Here is a 22,087-nt window from a genome sequence, read left to right as displayed (position 1 = left end):
TCAGTTTGAACAAGACTCCAAGAGGCAGCAGTTCAGTAGGCATCTGCGGTCTGCTTCAAGATGGCCACTTCAAGACCTGATGGTGTTTTAGAGGAATAGTTGCCTTTCAAGATGACTTTGCATGGCTGTGAATTGGTGCTGATGTTTGTGAAGACTTGAGATGGGATATCCTGGTCAATCCCTTTGTGTGCCTGTTTTGAGGGCTGTTTGAGCTTTATCATAACGTGGCAACTAGATTTCCAGTTCACTGGTTGCACTGGAAGGGTTGCACTCTAGTAGTAGGTATAGCAATTAAATTACAACTAAACTGACCGCTTTCCCCTTGCCTTTATAAGGTTGTTTAGTTTAGTACCCATTAGTATTTCTCACAGTGTTCCTTAACTTGTATTGCTCTTTTGTTATCATTTAATACACTTTCAAAGAGTATAAATTTTAGTTCTTGGTTAAGGCTGAGAGGCATTTGGGGATGTCTAATGGAAATATTTGTAATACAGAAAAAAAGCATATGCCAAGCATGAATGTAGTATTCACAGGAGTGTTTCACAGGAGATGGGGAGGTGACGGGGGAGAAAAGCATCCATGAAGATTCGATTGAAGGGACCACAAATGTAAGAAAGTTTGAGAACTTCCTTTCCATCACTTTGAAGACAGATTCTTTTGTTTCTCTTTCTTAGAGATTTCAACCCAAGTTCTGGAGTCAAATGTTACCGCCTGTCCTTTTACACCTGTGGCTCTTCCTCTAACCTTTCTACAGCATCTTTCAGCTGGTTGTAAGAAGCCTGCTTCTCTTCCTAACTTACCTGACAGCCACATCCTGGGACTGTATATCACATATCTACAAAATACCCACAATCAACATCCAGTAGCCTGAATTAACATGGGATCAGGGACAGTGGGCTTTGTCTTAGTTTGGGGGTCTTCCTGAAGTAGTCGCTGAGATAAAGGATTGAATTCAACATGTATGTTCAGTGTAGGAAACACTGGTGTCAGTGAAGGAAGTGGATGTGGAAAGAAACCAATGGAAAGGATGCCATGACTTCAGCTGCTGTAGGGATGCAAGGGAAGTGTGACTCTTAGAAGAAGACTGGGAAATACAAAAAAATAAACCAATACACACACAAACAAAAATTTGCCTTCCCTAACTCAGAGCTAAATCACTTCAAGTGCCTGGCTGCTGAGGTGGGAATCTATACCCTCATTTTCTCATCTATTGCTTGAGGACTCCATGGGTATGAATTCTGTGAAACCTTGTTTCCATAGCTTTGGAAGGAGTCTTAGGCCCACAGGCAAGGACATCAATAGTGTTGGCTCTGTGCTGCCTTTGTGCTTTATGATTAAAACAATCTTGGAAAAGAGGATGGATGACCTCTGGTAAGGGGTGACTCTCGATATCAGTATCCTTGGTTAAAGTTTTGCTTCAGTAAAACAGGAAGAACATCTGTTGTGTTCAACTTAGGGCATGCCTCAAAGAGTGGCTGACTCAGTAAGTAAGGGGATTAGTGAATTTGGTTTAATAACCCAGTGTGGGAATTTAAGAGGTGTGTTTTTTATTGTGTCAATTCAAGGGAGACACGTGGGTTGGTAATGAACCTTGACAGGTGTTAGGTACGCTTGGTCTTTATAACTTCAGAGAAATAAATCAACTAACCACAGAGAAAAGCTGTTGTTATTGGCAGCCTGTGCTGTGTATTGAACCATTTTTATTTTTTTTTGTGACTATGTAGCTTAGAACACATGGCCATCAAGTTCACACCTCTCAGGCCAGTCTAACTCAACTGGTATCTCCTCTTTGAGAAGTGAAGACAAGCAATATTAATAGATGATAACCCAATAAAATATCTTTCCTTAGGTAAGTGTGCAACCTCAGAGGATCTACCTCTTCTTCCTGTTACATGATGAACTCTGCCCACTGCCTTTGACGTGTGTTTTAAAATTCTAGATGCTAGTACATGGTAACATCACTGTATTTGGAAAAAATGGGTGAAAAAGAGGGAATGTGCAGTGAGGTCACTCACAAAGGTCCTAATCCAATGTGTCTTCTCTCTTCACAAAAAGAATATTTGGATACAGAGCTGGATACAGAGGGAAGATAATGTGCAAATACATGAATTTGGACTGATGCAGCTACAAGCCCAGTTACATCAGGGATTTCTGACAGACAGCAGGGGAGGCTTGTTAGCTGGATCCATCAGTGAGTTTGTATGGTCCTGCTGACACCTGCTCTCCTACTTCTAACCTCTACACTCAATAGATGAGAAAGGTATTGTTTAAACCAACTAGTTTCTGGTATTCTGTTGCATAAGCTCTTTCCAGCTCCATTTTTTTTTGCCAAAGAACCTTTTTCAAATAATTGTCTTCCAGGCTTCTTACTTCTTGTACCCTTCCTGTCACCTGCTGCACCTGCCAATATTTTATGTGTACTTTGAGTTCTCCCTGAACACCCCACACTAACTTCATTTGGAGGAAGGCTGAAATCTCCCTCCTTACATGGCAAGCACTTCCTCCTTTATGCACTGCCTTGGTTTGAGCTCTTGGCTGACATAATGGGGGCTGTTCCTGTTGCTACAGTCAAGAAAGACCAGCTACCTGGCAGCCTGCCCCCACTGCGTGCTTCTCTGTACTACAACAGAACCAGCCTTGTCACAGGGAATTTGTGAGGTTTCAGTCGACTTAAGTGTGTTGTAGCCATTGCTTGGATCCTCATGGAACAGGATCTTGAGCACCAGGCCAGTGGTTTCTAGATGGAGTCCTGAGACAAAGAAATGGAAAGGAGGAAGTGGGTGGGGAGTGGCTTGATCTGGGTGGGGTTTTCGAGGAGGAGACATTGTTTTAACATTCTGATTGCACTCTTCCTGAACCGTGTGTTTATTCACTTACTTATTAAACATTCATTTGGTTGTGAACATGAGCTATTTTATTAGGGACTGGAGAGATGAAAAAGAGCCAGTGGGTAAACAGAACACACTGAGTGGTGTTCTTGCCCTGCAAGTAGGAAGTATGTGTCTGCTAAAACTCCACCTAAAAGGTAAGGAAGAAGCTGGCTCTGCTTGGGTCACAAGGTGAGAGAATGTAATGTCTTGGTAATTGAGAAGACTGTCAGCAAAAAAGGAGAGTTGCTGTTTCTGGGAATGTGGGCAACTTTACTTTAAGAAGCAGACACTCCCCTAAAGGCCTCGGGCCTAGCAATTAAATCCTCTGTAGATGACTTTGCAGGACCATGCCCTCTACTGGGTCATTATCAGAGTGAACGCTCTGCCTTACCAAAGCTCTGGCATGTCACCTTCCTGACCGCTTGAAGCCCAAGGACAAAATTATTTTTAGCTTCCTTCCAAACTGTCAGAACGATGCTCATTCCTGCATAGCCGGGTCCACAAGTATCATCTAGCACAAATGAAGTGGAAGAAACCCCAGAAATGTGTGAATAGAAAAATGGACTCATGTTTATAACACTGGTGGCCATGCGCTGTGTGTTCTGATGAGCAGGGTGTTCACAGTGACAATGGGGCAAAGCCTTTGAACTCTGGATGGGAAGGTGCCCTTGAGACTGTTCTTGGGGACTGAAATGAAGTTCATTGGGGAAATGTGAGAAGGTGTCTGGATATTAAGCTCATAATATTTGGTCTGATTTCTAAAGCTTGCATTATTTTGTGTCATTTTTATTTATTTATTTTGAAAAATATGTTTATTCAGATTTGCCATGATTCCCTGCCCTGAAAGGAAGATAAGCACACTATGTCCTCTCTCCCCTTGCCCTTGCTTTAGGGTTTCAAAAGCCTTTTTTTTTTTTTTTTTAAATGAAACTCTCCTCTGTCAAAGAGTGACATGGATGGAATCTACTCTATCTGTGCCTCAGCTGCTATTGTTACAAATAACTTACATGGATGGCACTTGCGTGAAATCCATTTGCACTGGCTTCTTAAATGATAGAAAATACAAATTAACAAAAAAGAAATAAGAGGAAAAAAAAACCCTACAAGCAATCCAGCAGCCTGGGAATAGCTCATATTCATGTTTTCATCTGAGCTTTGAGAGATTTGTAAGTGGTTGTCCAGAAGGGAAATAATAAAGACTTATGGGTATGTCCCTGTGTGTGTTGCGTATGTATGTATGTATGTATGTATGTATGTAAATATGTATGTATGTATGTAAATATGTATGTATGTATTATGTTGGGCATGTCGTACAAGTGTGTGTTTACATGTGTGTTGTATGTATGTGTATGTATTTGTGTTTCAATGAGTCTTGATGTGTGAGTCTGTATGTGTACATATGTGTATTTGTATGTGCATGTATATGTTTGTGTGTGTCTCTGTATATGAGTGTGTATGTGTGTATCTGTATACATTTCCAATAATATTCTGACAAAAGCAGATCATATACATTTCCAGAGTCCAGAGTTTCTTAACATCCTGATACTTTTCCCCATGGTGGTCATTTTATACCAACAGTAGTAACACACACACATACACACATACATAAACACACACACACACACACACACACACACACACAAATATCTTAATTTTTAAAGAAAGATGTTTTATGAGAAGTCAGGAAACACTCAGAGATGTATATAGAACCTAACCACAGTCATATTTTGATGCATAGTAGAGTTAGTATTTTGGGAGTTCTAATGCCTTCTATTTCCTAGTATGATTACATTAATACCACAAGATCAGGTTTGTTAGGCAGTTCTAAAGGTCACAGTGACAGCTTCTTTGTCTTCTTTAGACGGATGGAGCAGAAAAGACCTAGGAGGGCATGCTGAGGCTGCCATCATCTGTACAGAATGAAGGTTTAGGCTACGGATGGCCTCCGATGTTATCTCACTTCTCTGGGATTCACTTTCTTTTTCAGGAATGAAGGAATTTCCCAGAGTCACCTGGAAAGTGCTTCTTAGTACTATGTAATCTCCCCAGAGGGCTGTAGATCTGCATTTCTACATTGACTTATAAAGGGGACTATGGCTAGTATCTATGGGAAAAGGTGGTAGAGGAGGGAGAGTTGCTGACCACACCATGTATGGGTTGGCATCCAGGGAGATATAAGTATCTAATTGAAAAAACTGAGATTTTGAGGAATTGATAGATAATACTGATGTACATTTCAGGACATTTAATGCATGTGTTTCAAATGCATGTGCTTTGTTTTTAAACTTACTAAAAATAAGAATTTTACTGGTTTCTGCCTAGGATGTGGCAAGCTGGACAAAGTATTGACTTCCTCTTATTAATAAGAAAAAAAATCTAAGAATTAGTGAAATAATAACTTCTCTGAGACACACAGAAGCATTCATCACCATCTACTCCATAAAGAAGTTTTGCTGATGAAAGTTGAAGATGTCCGAGTTTATGCTTATTGCAACCAGTTGTTAGGGATCTATTTAATATCATGTCCTTTTAGCAGTAATAATAGTAATAACAGTAATAGTCATAATAGTAATAGGTTGTAACCTTTGGCCTATGTCAGGGTTAGCCACAAATTCTGGGACCTAATAATAGTGACAGGAGTTTCATCTTGTTTGTTGCTTCCATGACATTTGTGCCACCGATGCACCAGCAGGCATGGCTTGCCAGTCACTACTGTGGCTCATAGAGTTAACAGATGCTTGTGAATGATGATTATTTTTCCTCTCCAGAGTGTGCACAGCACCTTCCAGCAGCATGAAAGCTAGTCAGTAGGGATGAAACTTCCAGACGAGTACTAACTTGACTTCTTCATGTTCTATAACACAAGTATGTGGTGTATGCATCCCTAGTGTCTTTCTGTCAAGTTGTATAGGGTGACCATGCATATTGAAAATAGCCTGTAATGTATGGGGGTCAGCTGGTCTGCTCTGTCCAACAACCATAAAAATGTAACGCATTTTAGGTTTGGGTTTTTTTTTATTTATTAGCCTGTGGCATCTAGTGATGGGCATTGTAGCCCCATTACAGGGTAACCCTATTTAAACTCTCTTCATGATCTTTTAATTTTTTTTAAGAATTTTACCTGTTATTATTTACAGTACCTCTGCTTATCTGCAATTTATAAAGGGTAAGCTCAGGTTAGTTAACTGGGAGAGGATACTGAAAGGTGCCATGTTCTCATCAGGGGCATCACCAAGATACAGATGATATTGCAATGTCTCCTTGTTGAGGTGGTTGCTATGTCACTGGCAGGTAATGTCTTCCAGGTTCTGGAGTTTTCTTTGTAGATATATCTGGGGAGATTTTTAAAGACAATGGAAAGATCTTGATTTTCATCCCATTTAGTTCATGAATGACTTATGTCGGAAAACTGTGGGTTTTGCTAAGTGATGACTTTAGATTTAATTGCTTCACGTGCATTTCGTCTTGAGTCTCTTGTAGGACTGACTTCCTTCCCTCCTCTTGCCCACCTTCCATCCCTCCCTTTTTCCTTTCCACTCTCTCTCTTCCCTGCAACTGTGTTCGGCACCATACCAGCGTTATTCCAATTAGTATTATGCATTGATGCTTATTATAGTTTATTAATTATTTTTGTTGCTTCTCAAATTCCCCAGTGTTAGCCAATGAGAGCTGCTTCTGCTGAGTTCCAGAGCTCCCTTGAAATTGCTCATCTTTTTATGAGTACTTTTGATACTTGAATTTTGGAGTCTCCAAACGGTCCCCTTTGGATACAGAGTAAATCAATATACCCTTTTGGGGTTCTTGGTCTCATTACTAAAAAAACAAAAATTAAGAATGGATTCAATTGGAAGCATAAAGACAATTTTAATATATTTTAAAAGAAAGCAATGGAGGCTTGAAAGCTGTAAACTTCAGCAGCAACCTAGAGGAGGAAAATAGAGGAGAGGAGAGAAAGTATCATGGCACTGGAGAACACGGAGGGCAGATACATGACCAGGAGACAGGCAGCCACATGGTGGGATTAGAGACTTCATAGACAGTGAAAAACACCAAGAAGTTACAGAAAAAAAGAGAAAAAAAGTAAACTTATTTTATAAGAGAGGAGAAAAAAAGGAGAAGTTATGTTTTTTCCTGAATAAGGCAGACAAGTGGGCAGTCTGTAAGTCACTGAACTAGAAGGAGTTTTATAAAGGAAAGGTATGGTATCTCATTAAGGAACTGATCAGTCTGCCCATGTCTTACATAAGTGAGTGAACCAGCCTAACTGGGATGAGAATTTATTTTCTTGATTAGAAGATATTTTTCTATTCCAACACTTTCTTTAAGATTTTACAAAATACTTTCATCTTTTTAAATGTTTTGCCCATTTGAGTGTTTCTCTTTCTCTCTCTCTCTCTCTCTCTCTCTCTCTCTCTCTCTCTCTCTCCCCCCCCCCTCCCTCCCCCCCCCCCCCCATGTGTGTGTGTGTGCTTTTTCTGTGTGTATGCTGCCATGGTGGAAGACCCAGAACAGCTTGCAGGAACTGGTTCTCTCTTTCTACTATGTGGGTCCTGGGGATAGAAATCAGCTTATGAGTTTTGACAGTGTCTCTCTACCTGCTGAGCCATCTTGATGGCCATCTAATCTCATTTTAAGCCTTTGCCTTAAATATCAGACATTTTATCCAAGGAGGAAAGACATTGGCTATTAATTTTATATCCATTTAAGATTAGGATCCAAAGTCATTACAAAAATATCAAAGTTTTGCATAGTCACAGATTTTCTTAGGGATCTCTTTGGACTCTTAGAGATTAGACTTTGAATGTCAATGTGTTCAACCTAGAAACATTTGTCTGTAGTGTAGATGACCAGTGAAAGGAGGTTGAATGGTCATATGGAACTATTCTTCCTCTGAGAAATAGCTTTTCTAGGGTCTATAGGCCATACAATGAGATATACACTTAAGTATATAGTTTGGTAAGTTTTGATGTTTTAATGCATTGATGAAACCATTACCAGACTCTTTTCTCATGTTCCTTCTTCTCCTCCCTCCCTTCCATATCGTTCTCAACCTAATCACTGACCTGCTATCAGTTCCTTCCTCTGCATTAAGATCTATTTCCCAGAATTCTCCATGAATAGGATCATAGTCTCTATTCTCAGAGTAACTGCTTCATGAGTCATCCATGCTGCAGTGAATACCAATATTTTATTCCCTTTCATTTTCTGGTGCATTTAAAAAAAATCTTTAAAGCCTATTTTTAAATCTCTCATCTAATAAGGAAAACATGGGCTGCTTTTAGATTTGACTGTTGAAAACATAACTTTTTTATGTGCATGTACCCTCATCACCAATTTGATTGTTTCTAAACTGTATGAATTTTGTGTGTTGATCATGTTGTTTAACCTTGGTAGACTCACTCATTGATTTAAGTAGTAGTTTTGATGAACATATTCTTGTGTATAAATCTTAGGTGAGTCATTGGAAATACAGACTGTTTTTTGTTTTTTTGTTTTTTTCTAATATGGAACCTATTAGTTTCATTTGCTTACTCTATTGCACTGGCTGTTGTTGTTTATTTCATGAGTTAATTGAAAACAAGTCGATCCTTTGGAATCTTCTTTTGAATATTTGCAGGGAGCAGCAGGGTATGTAGCCTTGCCCATGAACTTGAGTGTTGTACCCATAGCCCCCTGGTTCCTGAGTTTCCGCCTTAATTGGAATGAATAGGCAGCTTGTACAAGCTCTGTGTGCCTATCAGAAAGGGCAATCTCTAATCCTTTCCAGCAGTTCTTTTCCAGCCTGAGTTAGTTTCCTTTCATGCATATGCTGATCAGCTCTCAGCTGAATATTCAAGAGGGTCCCTGCAAGCCCTGCAGCAGGATCTCTCTCTGTGCATTTCTTCTCTTTGTTTGACTTTTGTCTCCTTAGTTGGAAGATGGTGAGTACTGGGCTCTGACTATTCTCTTCCTCCCTGCACCTGTGTCCTACAAAGGTTCACAGGGTGGTACACTGGTCAGTAGTGTGATCAGTCTCTTTGGGCTGTATTGTAGCTCTGAGGGATGGACTCCTTTGTTGACAGATGGCTAGTGCCTGGAAGATTGTTGTTTCACAGTTGTTCAAGGTTTTCTTATGACTTTAAGTGAGAACTGCTCTCACTCCTGCCAACCCATGCTACTAGAAAGCAGAAGTAAAAACACCGAGCTTACCTGGTTAAGTTCTATTCAGTCCAACAAAAATACAGCACCAGGACTGAGGATGAGTTAGAGGAGGGACTGAGGTGTGTATTTCTGCCCACGTGTACTGAGTTAAAGGATGGACAGCAGCATTGGCCTGTTTGTATTATTGTTTCTTGGTATCTTCCGCTCAGACCCTCTGTATTACATTTTCATAATTTAAACCCAACAATTTAATTCAGCTAATTCAATTTAATGTTCTAACTTTTCTTTAGGAGAGAGTGAAAGTTTTATTTTGTGTTACTGGTATTTGCCATTTTTACACAGAAATTGCAAATCCAAGTGCTTTTAAGGGTCAGCCAAGTAATGGATAGGAGTGAATTGAGGAAGACATAAAATGACTATTAAAAAGGCCACTGGTACTTATACTGGAAAAGAAATCTTGCCCTGAGGGTGAGAGGAGATGCAGGTCAATTACAGAGGAAAGCCCTGGGTCAGTAGAGGCAGACACAACATCCAGCAAGAGTTAATTAATGCCTCAAGGGAAAGCACATTGTTTTGCAGATCTGTTGCTTTTTTAAGAGAAATAGAAAGCAGATTTTAATTATTTATCTAACAGTTTTTGAATAGCTTCAAATTTTAATCACAAGGCAATCTTTGAATCAAATAGTATATAAACCTGGAGGCCAAATAAGCCTTTCAAATTGTAGTTTGCAATCCATGTTTAGCAATAGAAGAATTGGTTACAATTAGAAGACTAGAAAACTAACTTTTACTCCTACAGAAATAGTTTAGAAGTTTATAGAAATGACTTAGGAATAAAGCATACCTTTTATTTTTTTCTAATTTGAAATATCCATATATCCCAGGGTTCCCATTGCTGTGAGCAGATACCATGACCAACACAACTCTTAAAAAAAAACCATTTAATTGGGGCTGGCTTACAGGTTCAGAGGTTCAGTCCATTATAATCAGTGTAGGAGCATGGCAGCTTCCAGGCAGGCATGGTGCAGGAGGAGCTAAGAATTCTACATCTTGTTCGGAAGGCAAACAGGAGCAGACTGTATCCCATGTGTCTAGGAGGAGGGTCTCAAAGCCCAACCCCACAGTGACAAACTTCCTCGAAGAAGGCCACACCTACTCCAACAAGGCCACACCTCCTACTAGTGCCACACCCTGGGCCAAGCATCTTCAATCCACCACACCATACATATAGCAGCACACATGCTCATACACATACATGCACATAGTAGGCTCTCTTATTCTTATCTCTCAGGTGTCATCCTCTGTTGTCTCAGTCATTTTTGTAAATGACCATGTGTGCTGCTGTGACAAAATACCTGAGCAAAGCAACTCACCAGATACTGTCTGTCGTATTAACAGGAGCTTAAAGTGGGGTCACATGGACTCTTCAGTCTGGACTCAGAGAAGAGTGATTGTGCGCAGGCATCCTCTTCTTCTGCAGCCCAGGACCTCAAGCTAGGTTTGAGTCACTGGTGCCACTCATTTTTAGGGTGGGTCTTTACTTATCCACTAACCTAATTAACATAATCCTTTACAGACATGCCCAGAGGCTAGCTATGCTCAAACTCTATCCTTAACAGTTCTCGACCTCTGAGTCGAGGCCCCGAAGAGACCCTCGGCAATCACAGATATTTACATTCTGATTCATAATGGTAGAAAAATTATAGTTATGATGTAGCCATGAAATAATTTTATGGTTGAGGGTTACCACAACATGAGGAGCTGTATTAAAGCTGTAGGAAAGGTTGAGAAGCACCACTCAAGGGGATTCCTGTTAGGTTGGTAGTTAATGATAACCATCATAGTCAGCAATAGATGATTTTTCCAGTTGTGTTTCATTTCTGAAAGGCATGTTAGACTCTTTGGGTCTGCAGGGATGTGACTTGGCCTTTAGTCATATGTAAGCGTACAGTTTGCACTACCTGGCTGTTAGTCATTTTCCATCCACCTTGATTTTCAGCTTCACTGTGGGGATGCTCTGGTACTCTGGGTTTATCAGCCATAGTCCCAAAGTCCAATAGCAGTTTTGCTGGCAGTTCAGACCTGCCAAGGAGTGATGTAAGAGTGTTTCCTTTTAGTAGAAAGAGGAAAGTAGAGTTCTTTGAGAGAGACCATATTCATCTATCTTTTATGATTGCAACATCTTGTTTTCATTTGTCTTTTACCATATTGGTTGTGATTTTTAATCTCTTACTGTGCCAGTTTACAAATTAACTTCATGCTAGGTATGTATGGAAAAGGAAAACTAGTTTACCCAGGATTCAATTTTATCTGTAGCTTCATTCATCCACTGGGAACCTTGGAATGTATACCCTCCGGTGAGCTTTATCCTTTTTACATGTGCTTTTGACTGTAGTTCCAAGACCTGCTGGGTCCTCTACTTGTACAAATTAGCATTTGCTCAGAATATTGAAGTTTCCCATTACTCTGACCCCCCAACTTGTTCCTCCTGGTCCTCTTCAGAATATCTAGTAGTATTTTGAGACATGATTAGAGCTCTGCTGAATTAGTAATGCAGAAGTTACAACTGACCACTAGGGTTGGTGTCAAGAAGGAAAGGGGGTGAAACATTAAAACCGTGAACCCGTCTTAATTTGAGGATAGAGTGCCCGGAATTTCATTAAAAAAGAAAAAAATGGGACAGGACTTGCCTTCCAGAGAATGCTTTATGTTTTGGATACTGTAGCAATACAAAGGTGAGATATGTGCAATTTGAATTGGTAAAATATGTAAATCCCTGGTGGCTAAACTGTGTGAGATTAATGTCTGAAAAGGAGTAGAAAGCGAAGCCAACTGTAAAATTATACAGGGCACAGTGATTACCCCGTCCGCATAATGGGGTTTGATTTAGAGGCTCTATTTTGGGATCACACAGAAAGCAGCAAGTGCAGAAGGCTGCGCTTTGTCTCATTTGTCTAGGGCAGTGCCCTAATTTTTCTCCCTTATTCACGTCCTCTTATGAATGAATGACACGTTTTCTTTATGGGGCTCTGGGAAGCTTTGGTTCTGGGGCAGCAGCCTTTCCAGCTTCTGCTGTGCTGTTCCCCTTCTGTCCCCTTTAGACAACGCTACCAGATTGCATGCTTTGAAGGTGCATTCTCTTCACTGCACCTGCTTAGCTGGGTGATGAGCCGGTGACATCCTTTCTTGACCTGTCTGAATCTAGTATTTGAGGAGACTGACTGAGCCTCAGGAAAAAGTGTACATGTTGCATGCTTAGAACCAAGGTGCAGTGACACCATGCTACACATGGTGCGATGCTGTCAGACACACCTACATCTTACTACATCTTTGATTTTTGAATGAGGTTTTGATCATCATTGCACATTCATAAGCTTTTTAATATTGCCATTTTGGGGGAACCGCACATTCAGTTATGGGGTTGCAACTCAGTTTGTAAAGCAATGCTTGAGATTGTGAGTGGGTGCTTTGCCATAGTGCCTTAACTGTGCAAGGAACTATGAGGGTCACTTTCTTTTAAAAGATAGTATGCTTGTGCTTCTATGGTTTACAAGTATAATCGCATACCAGTTTTGTTAGGTACTGCAATTTACTTTCATGGATATATATATGAATATAATTATAAACTATACATTATATATACATTTGATTACCATATAGTTTGTACTACTGCAAGGATTGGATACCTGTCTTAAGCCCACTAAAGCAGGAAAAATAATGTATTGATTCATTGTAGTGTAAGGCAGTGTGAATGTGAGTCTGTCAGACACATCTGGACCCAGTAGCTGAAGGATGTCAAAGGTGTGTCTCTCCTCATCACAGCTTTTCTGGTCTCCTTGAGGTTTCAGTCTAAAACTGACCTTGAAGAATAAGGCTATATCACCTATCTATCTTCTCCTAGAAGAGTCTGTTCCATTAACCTTGAGATTCCTGTAAACCAATACTTTTAGACATGGCTGTGTGATCCTCAGTCAGCCCATGACATATGCATTTTCCAAAGCCCAGGATATAAATGCTGGTGAAGTTTTCCCTAGGAAGGGAGCAGCCAAGTGTTCTTAGCAGAAAGAGCCCCCGTGCTCACAGCTGTACCTAATGCTTATAATAGCAAGGTCAGAGTTAGATTTAATGTTAATTTGTCATGAAAGATGAATTATTGTTGGCACAATAGCTCAGGTTTTTATATTTTATTCACCCCTTCCCCATCTTCATCTTTCCATAGGAGGAAAAGAGGACAAAACTATTAGGAGAAAGAATTTCTATTTAAAGAATTGTTTCCTCTGTTTCATTTTATTATTGTAGTTAGTTCAGTCCTAAAGAGGTCACCCTTTGTTGCTTTACTTGGCTGTTTTTCTTCTCCTGTTGTACTGACCTCACCATCATCTGAGTACAGTTACTAAGGAAGAGGCTATGGCATGAATCAATCTGTGAGTGACAATCTGACCTGGGCCTGGATGGCTCAGAGCAAAGGCGCTGAAGTGCCCAACATAGCATGCTAACGCTGGAATTTGAATGTGTCTATTTTCTTACTCCCAGATTTGTCTTTCTCATGTTAGATTATTAAAACATTATTTATGTATGTGTGTTCATACCAGTGCAGGGACCATGAAGGCCTCCAATCACTGAAGATGGAATCACAGGTGTCTGTGAGCCATGATGAAACCGAACTTGGATCTTCTGGAGGAATAGCAAGGTCGAGAGCCTGTGTGTATGTGCGCACGTGCACTCGTGTGGGTGTGCATGTGTGTGTGTGTGCACGCGTGTGGGCGCATGTGTGTGTGAAAATTCTCTAGTTCAATTTCTACAGTAAAACCTTGAGGTTTCACTGTATCAGCATCTCCATCTTAGATTCCAGAAACTCAAGTGCATAGCAGGTTACACAACAGTGACAGAACACTTGCAAGTGCTGCAAATCACCGAACCATCTCTTCAGCCCTCAGCTTTCCTATTAAAAAAATTTTTTTTTCAATTTTATTATATTCCTTCACCAATTAATCTCAGGTCAGCAAAGACACCCGTAGGCCACTCCTAATAACCTGTGTGCTGTGACTGAGCTTATAACTATGGGATTTGGTCCTGTGATAATGGCAGAAGTGCCAGAAAGATAATCCCAGAACTTTAGGTAGTGGGACAATCTCAGCCTCCTGAAAAAGAGTTCATGGAGTGTCAGGAGTCAGAGTATGACAATCGGGATTGGTGGCTTCGTGGAGCTCCTGAAGTCTCTCTGTACCAGAGATTGGCAGCATCAGGCCCTCACGTGACACTCGATCTCCTGAGTCTTTTGTCTATTTCCCTTCCTCATCTTTCTACCCTAGCTTCTCAGAAGCAATCTGATTTCATTCTTTGGCTCAGTGGTCCCCATGCTGCTCTTTAGACAACCCCCAGTCTAACATGCTGGGTTTAGAGAAAGACAAGTCTCTTTTCCATTTAAAAGTTTATCAGAGTCGGCCATTTTATTTCCTAAAAATGTGGTTATATCCATGAAGCTTCAAACAGAGGCACAGAGCTAGTAGCATGTATAGATCCTACACTGAGGAATTAGCTTTTGCAGTCATGGGAGCTGGCTATGTAAGCCAGAGGTTGAGACTATAAGGGAAGCTGCCAGGAAGAATGGGCTAGAGCTCCCAGACTTGGGGATCTTTCACAGTAGACGTATTGTTCCTCATCAGGGAAGCCTAAGCTCAACCCTTAAGAGTCTTTCAATAGATTCATTGGACCCCACCTAGACATCTAAGACAGTGTCCCTTACCTCAAACCTTCAGTCTTGTCTGCAAAACACCCACACAGCAATACTTGGGTAAATGTTATGTTCGGCTACTGTGGTCTAGACAAGTTGGCACATATATCTGCCTACCAGAGTGGTCATTTGAGGACTCCTGAAATACAGACTTAGACCTGCTGTGGATGCTGAAATCTGTGCACTTTTACATGAGTTGTATGTAGCTAAAGAGCTGATTGGGACAGTTTGTTCTTAAATGAATATACTTATGTATGTGTATCATTGGACATAACGGGAGGTCCAGGAAGGACAATTTAGATGAGGTAGCAAGAAGATAAGTCTCTGAACTTTGATTTAGAGATCATCGCTTTAAATTTGTGCTTTGCATTTTCTATTCAGCACATTCATTTTTCCTCCCTTCCAGAATGTTCCTCAGATCTTTGTGGTTAGTAAGGCAGCATTTTAGGACCCTCTGATATTTCATGAATTTAAGCAGCTTTTACATCTGTGGTTCTTATGTTCTTGGGAAAGACACAAAGTAAAGCAACTACAGGGTTCTGTCGAGGTGATAAGGTGTGGGGAGCGTGTGGGGAGGCAAGAGACAGCACCGAGTCTGCGTGAGCCCAGCTAGCTACGTAATATGCAGGCTCCAGTGCAAAATGCAAACTCAGTGTCTCCTAATCAGAGCCCAGGAAAAACACATAAAGCTTTCTGCTGGGCTCTTGAATCTCTTTCTGGGAACATCCATTTGATTTCTTATCATTATTTACTACTTAGTACTGTTCTAAGGAAGAAAAAAAACCCAGGAGGCTTTGGATGACTCGCATGAGCTTTAGTGGTGTTATGCCCGCCTTCTGTGTAAAGCTAGGGGTAGACTAACAGCCTGTGTGGTTGGCACTTTTTAGTTGAGACTGGTTTTCTTCTGTCCAAAAACGGAAAGTGCCACATGACACTGTCCTTCTCATTTCAATCTTATTTCTAGATATGTGCGCATTATGTTTTACCTGGGGCCAGGTGATGAACAGGGGATGATTGTAAGGGGCAGTAACTGTGGTGGCCGCACTCCTCTCTCTCTCTGTGCTTTTATTTCACTGTAGGTTGCTGCCTGATACAATGAAGGGCTGTCTGGGTCAGCATAGGACAGACTTCCTCAACTGCTGTGTTTTTAAGACACAGCTAACTTTGCATTTGAAGAAATTTCTAGCTCGTAAGGATGACCTCTTGGGCTATATGTATCCTCAATTCCCTACTCATAGGCATAACTTCTTCCCTTACACTCACCTTGATTCTTGATGCATTCTAGGTATCTGGTACCATCAGAATTCTCTGTCATGGAGTATCACTGATACAAGTGGGAAGCAAGGATTGAGGAGGTCTATGCTGTGACTGTCTCCTGAATGACTATGTCATGCACCATACAGAACTTGCAAAAGATAAATCCGAAGATATAGTTATTAAAAAAATTTTGTAACAATAATACTAAGCCAAGCAAGAAGTCCTGTGAGACTGTGGCTCCCTTGAGCATGGGGCTCTGTGAGATTGCACAGGTTGCATGCTCATGAAGTTAGGCGTATGTGACAAAGGTTTTTATGAAAGTGAGGGAGTCAGCCTTCTGGATATGTTGGATAGGATCAGCATGTTTAGAGGTTCCAGGTCACACGTGTCTTTGGTGTTCTCAAACACTAAGAAGGCCACCGTGACTGGAGTCATGATTGAAAGCATGAGGTTAAGAGATGAAACCAGAGAGACAGTAGCTCTCTGAATTATGAGTGGCTTCAACAGCTAAATTAAGGACTTTGTATTTTTCTTTTATCAGATGAAGATAATAAAGTTTTGGCATGTTTTAGTTTTAGTAAAGGCATGGCATACTTTGCCACAGCTGGAGTTTGGAAGAACCCCTTTGACTTCTGTGTGGTGATGATTTACATAGGGGAAATTTTGGAGTGAAGGAAACAGTTTGGTCTGTTTGGAGTGAAAGAAACAGTTTGGTCTAAATGAGGATAAAACCTCAGACTGGGTGGCATCATGTCCTGGTTAGTTTTTATAGCCAACTTGACAGGGTCTAAAGTTACCTGAAAAGAGGAAACTCCAACTGAAGAATTACTTCAACCATCTTGGCCTGTGGCCATGTCTGTGTGGACTACTCATGATTAGTGATTGATGTGGAAGGACCTGGCTACTCTGGAGTGTACCATCCCCAGGTAGCTGAACTTGAGACACGCCTGTGAGTGAGCCAGTCAGCAGTATTCCTTCATGGTTCTGCCTCCAGATTCCTGTCTTGAGTTTCTGTCTTGACTTTCCTCAGTGACAAGACTATAACCTGGAAGTGTAAGCTGAAACAAGCCTTCTCCTCCCCAGGTTGCTTTTGGTCAGAGCATTTTATTACAGCAACAGAAGGGAAACCAGAACACACCGATAGCAATGGTTAAATAGAACCACATTCAGAGCAGTTTTCAAAACTGATGCACTGGACTGCCTATTACAAAGGATATGTCCCTAGAATTTTGGCGGGAGACAATAGAGAAGAATAGCCTATGAAGTTGTAAAGTTTCCAAATTCCTACAACCAGTTCTGGAGGTAGTCAGACAAGGCAGGAAGCAGAAGAAGTCTTATGGGCTTTCCACCATCACACCCATCTATTGTCCTTATCCTTCCTGGTGATGCTCAGTCTACACTGATTGAATCTCTAAATGTCCATACATATGACACCTTGGAAAAGCTCCTGTGATGATAAAGTCTTGGGTGAGATGATAGCCCAGTTTAACTTGTGTTTTTATCTCTCCACTGGGGACTGACTGTTCCCCACAGCTTCATGTTAGTCCAGTCTTCATAGGACGTTGTCCTCTCGATTGAATAGTATCTCTCAGCCTCACTTACTACAACAGACTTATTAAGACAAAGCGTTTGCTACCTGGTTTGATGTGCAGTTGAATAAAGGTGCCCATCCATGTGATTTGACCCTCTTGCTTTATTTCTCTGCCTTTAGCACTTCCAGACCATGCTGAAGTCTAAGTTGAATGTCCTAACACTGAAAAAGGAACCCATACCAGCAGTCATCTTCCATGAGCCAGAAGCCATTGAGCTGTGCACCACCACACCACTGATGAAGGCAAGGACTCACAGTGGCTGCAAGGTACAGTACAGGAGGCCAACAGTACTTCTCTTGGTGGGCCAGACAAAAGCATGTCTGACATAAGGGTCTTGTTCTTCAGTGGTGTTCATGTTCAAGAATGCAAATATCGCACGACTAGCGGACTTGTGGAGTGATGTTAGTTTGAACTTAGATCCTATTTTTTTCTCTCAATAATAGATTATTTTTAATCATTTGGAGGACATACACCAACAATGCAAGTTTTAGTATCCATGAATAAAATAGTATTCTTACTGTTCTTTCAATGGCTATATGGAACTTTGAGTTTCCGAGGGAAATTTTAGTTTTTAAGATTTATTTTTCATGTGCGTGAGTATATGGGCATGTGTGTGTGTGTATGTGTGTGGTGTATGTACGCATGGAGATGCTCGTGGGGGTCTGGAAGACAGCATTGATAGATTCCATGAAGCTGGGGTTTCAGACAGTTATGAGCTGCTGGATGTGTGTGCTAGTATCCAAATTCCAGTCTTCTGCAAGAGCAGAGAGTGTTCTTGAGGGTTAAGCCACCTCTCTGTCTACAGGGAGGTTTATCTCTCATGGTAGCTTCCCCATTTGTCTTTGCAATCTGAATAAAACATATCTTAAAGAATGAAAATTCCCAACCCTAAACCAAAGCGACAGAAAATAGTTCTCCAATATGTGAGCCTTCCAAGTCCCTTTGTGGCTTATTTTTTCCTCAAAACTTATACTAATATTCATGCCTCAGAATCTATAAAAACCAAACATCCCCCCCAAGAAAACCTCCCAAAACCCAAAAGCATCTTTTTCATTCATGCCAACTATAGTGCTGACATGGAAACAAAACTGGAGACAGAATGTTCAATTTTGGTAAGTTTTTGGATTTTCCCCCACTCATATCTTTTTTTTTTTTTGGTTGCATTAGTAAATATAGAAATACGTTTAGAGATACCAAAGGAAATATGTTTTATGTGTATTTGCCATCAGGAGCTTGTTTAGAGTAGAGAATATATAATAAGGGGTAAGGAAAATGCACATTTGCTTCTGATCATTTTTGGAAAACCTCTTGGATCCACCCCTCTCCTTATTTCTTGTTGGGGAAGCAGGTCTTACATAGCTGTGGTCAGGTTAGAACCTGCAGCCATCTGGGGTGACAGTAATCTGCACAAGCCCTCTCACACACCCATTCATTCCACACATAGTTACTGCATGCTCAGTGTCTGCCAGGCTCTGGGGCAGAATGTGGACAAGACCCACAACATCTTTGTGGAATTTTAACTGCTAGTTGCAAGTCAAAGGAGGAGAAAACGCATATAGGCAGCCATTAGCCCCCAGTGAGAGCAAATTTGTAAAGCCTTTCTAGAAGCTCCTTCAGACAGAGAAAACTAGGAATGTTGGGTCGCTGATGATCCTGTGGGCTTGTTGTCCCTTTGAAGGGAAAGAAAGGACCCCATGTGTTTGGAAGGCTGAGGAAGGTTTGAATGGTGGGGTTAGGCTAAGCAGAGCCTGAAAGTCATGCCAAGGAGTCTAGGTTTATAGGACTTTAGATTTTTTTCTAATTATAATGAGGACATAAAGTAAGTTGAGACCCAATTTTTAAAAGGAAGTAGATGACTGTTGGGAGAGAATTATGAATTGGCCTTGGGTCCACTATTTGAGTATAGTTGACTGGGTGGGGAGACTGTGCGATATGGCCTTGGGTCTACTATGTGTAACTATTCTGGTAAAGAACCAAGGCGCTAGAGAAATATTGATGACATCCGGAAAGTGACCGGAAATTAAAACTCATGTACATCATTTAGCAGATGTGTTCATGCCATTTTGAATTCAGTCACTATTAGAGAAGGTAGTGTCCTGAAGCAAGATGAAGTAGGGACCAATGTATGGAGGACAGCTTAGCTTGACGAAGCTCACAGATTATGCTTAAAATGTCTTTTTAAAAAGTTGCAGAATGAAAAGTAGTGGCCCATGCCTTTACAGTGCCAATCTGGTCTGCATCATGAGTTCTAGGACATCCAGAGGTACATGGTGGGACCCTGTCGCAAAATCAGAATGCAATAAAGCAGAATAAAACAAAACAAGTCATCGCAGCCTCATCCACACATGAAGATATGTGTGTGTGTGTGTGTGTGTGTGTGTGTGTGTGTGTGTGTGTGTGATACAGAGAGTGGTGATAGGAGGGATGGAGGGATGGGGGAAGGCAGGGAGAAAAGGGAGAGAGAGAGAGAGAGAGAGAGAGAGGGAAATGGAGGGAGAGGGATGGGGATTTTCTAGGAGAATAAAGGAATAAAATTTTATAACCTTTATTTTTTTCTAGAAAGTGTATAGAGTTCAGTATTTATCTTTTCTTCCATCTACATGTACAGCTCTTAAAATGAATTCATTTATTTTATTTCTAAAATGATACTGAGGAGCTAGGGGGCTGGCTCAATGGTTAAAGAAAACATATTGCTTTTGCAAAGACCAGAGTTAGGTTGCTAATACTACTGTCAGGTGACCCACCACCACCTGTAACTCTAGTTCTATGATAGAGGTTCTTGACCTGGGTATCACCACCCCTTTGGAGGTCAATGACCCTTTTACAGGGGTAGAATATCAAATGCTTACCTTATAATTCATACCAGTAGCAAATTACAGATATGGAGTAGTAGTGGAAATAATTTTAGTGTTGGGGTCACCCACAACATGAGAAACTGTATTAAAGGGTCAAAACAGGAGGAAGGTTAAGAAAGGTTGCTCTAGGGGATCCGACACCCTCTCTTGGCATCCAAAGCTTCTCTCTCACACACAATGCCCATATACACATACTCATAACTGATTTTCTTTTTAAGAAATTGGGAAGAAGAAGATTCCAGGTAAGGTTATTGCAGGGGTCATTGTGCAGGTGTTGATATGTGTGGCCAGCTGGACAAAGGGAGGCCACCTGTAATTTTACCTGAATCCAGGGAAGAGTTTCATCTGTAGCCAAAGTGAAGCACCCCAGTAGACCATCAAAGAACCATGTGAACTCTGCATCCTTAAACGTAGTAGAGATTCAAGGCACGGATAATGACGCTCTTAGAGTCAGAGATCAGGATCAGCAGTGTTTCAAGTCTCTGAGCATTTCTGTTTTATCTGACCATTCTATTTTAAGGAAGAGAGCCCTCAACATGTGATTCTCAAACTGTATGATATCGATTTAATACCCCTAAATTTTAACTGCAAAATACTGAAACGGTCTTTTTTACCTTTTTTCAAGGACAATACCATGTTTGTTTTCAAAGTCATATTCTTTTGTTTATTTTTGAAAGGTTAGATCTTGGAAATTCTGACATTTCTGTTTAAAAATCCCCAGCACCCCTCCCTCCTTCCCCCTACCGAGTCATCCTCAAGAACAACGTCTAGTGTTTCCTCTCTGCTTCTTGCCAGTGAGTAACTCAGCTCACAAGATGCCAGCTGCAGAAGGAACTCTCTTCCCGACTCCCGAGTCCCAGGAATAATGAGCATAATGTAGCTGTAGCCCAGCTGCAGGGCCAGCCTTTGGGACCCTCCGTCTTTACACAGAACTGGTTCTTTTTTTTTCTTAATGGCTCCTAAGATGTACTTGCGTAACTTTTAATTTGGGAAGAGAGAGAGGCTGAAAGAATTAAAGGGGAGAGAATTGGGAAATGGCTTAAGGTCAGCGTCACGGAGACCCTCACCCATCTCAGATATCCTGCTTGCCTCTGATCTGTATTCTCAGTGGGTCCTGGAGCGATTGCTCTGCCAGGCTATTCATGTCTGGGGCAGCTGGGGCTTTGTGTACTCTCCTCTATTGCTGCTGCTTTCTTTTTCTTTGGGTTTTTTTTTTTTTTTTTTGAGTAGGGTGTTTTTTTTTAAACCAGATAGCACATTGCACTCCCTTAGGAGTCTCGCTGGGGCTGCTTTGAGCATCATACTCCGTATCTGTTTTTGCAGCAGTGGTGACAGCTTGTTGCCCCTCTCTCTTGAATGATGGGATGATTCTGGGTGGCTTCGCCTTCTGAGCAAACATTTATTGAATCAGCACACAGTGAAAGTTCACTGTATGTATGTGGGAGTCATGGAGAAATGGGTTGTAGGGAATGAGGTGTGCAAACAAGCAGAGGGAATAGGAGGAATGCACAAGCAAATTAACCTCAATTCTTTCTTTCTCTCTCCCTTTCTTTCTCTCTCTCTCTCTCCCTTTCTTTCTTTCTTTCTTTCTTTCTTTCTTTCTTTCTTTCTTTCTTTCTTTCTTTCTTTCTTTCTTTC

At 41.1% G+C, this 22,087-nt stretch overlaps 1 protein-coding gene across 1 annotated transcript in view; it reads left to right on the top strand.

Annotated features, from left to right (window-relative positions):
* The window catches only part of Pid1 (phosphotyrosine interaction domain containing 1), a 224,016-nt gene that overhangs the window by 90,978 nt on the left and 110,951 nt on the right, over nt 1–22,087 (top strand). Inside the window, exon 2 of the mRNA XM_028789541.1 lies at nt 17,714–17,860. Within this exon, the coding sequence (XP_028645374.1) occupies nt 17,714–17,860 (147 nt within the window). The remainder of the gene's footprint in view (nt 1–17,713; nt 17,861–22,087) is intronic.

Source organism: Grammomys surdaster, unplaced genomic scaffold (genome assembly GCF_004785775.1).
Source record: "Grammomys surdaster isolate TR1022 unplaced genomic scaffold, NIH_TR_1.0 125846, whole genome shotgun sequence".
NCBI lineage: Eukaryota > Metazoa > Chordata > Mammalia > Rodentia > Muridae > Grammomys > Grammomys surdaster.
This window is presented reverse-complemented; position numbering and strand designations above follow the sequence as displayed.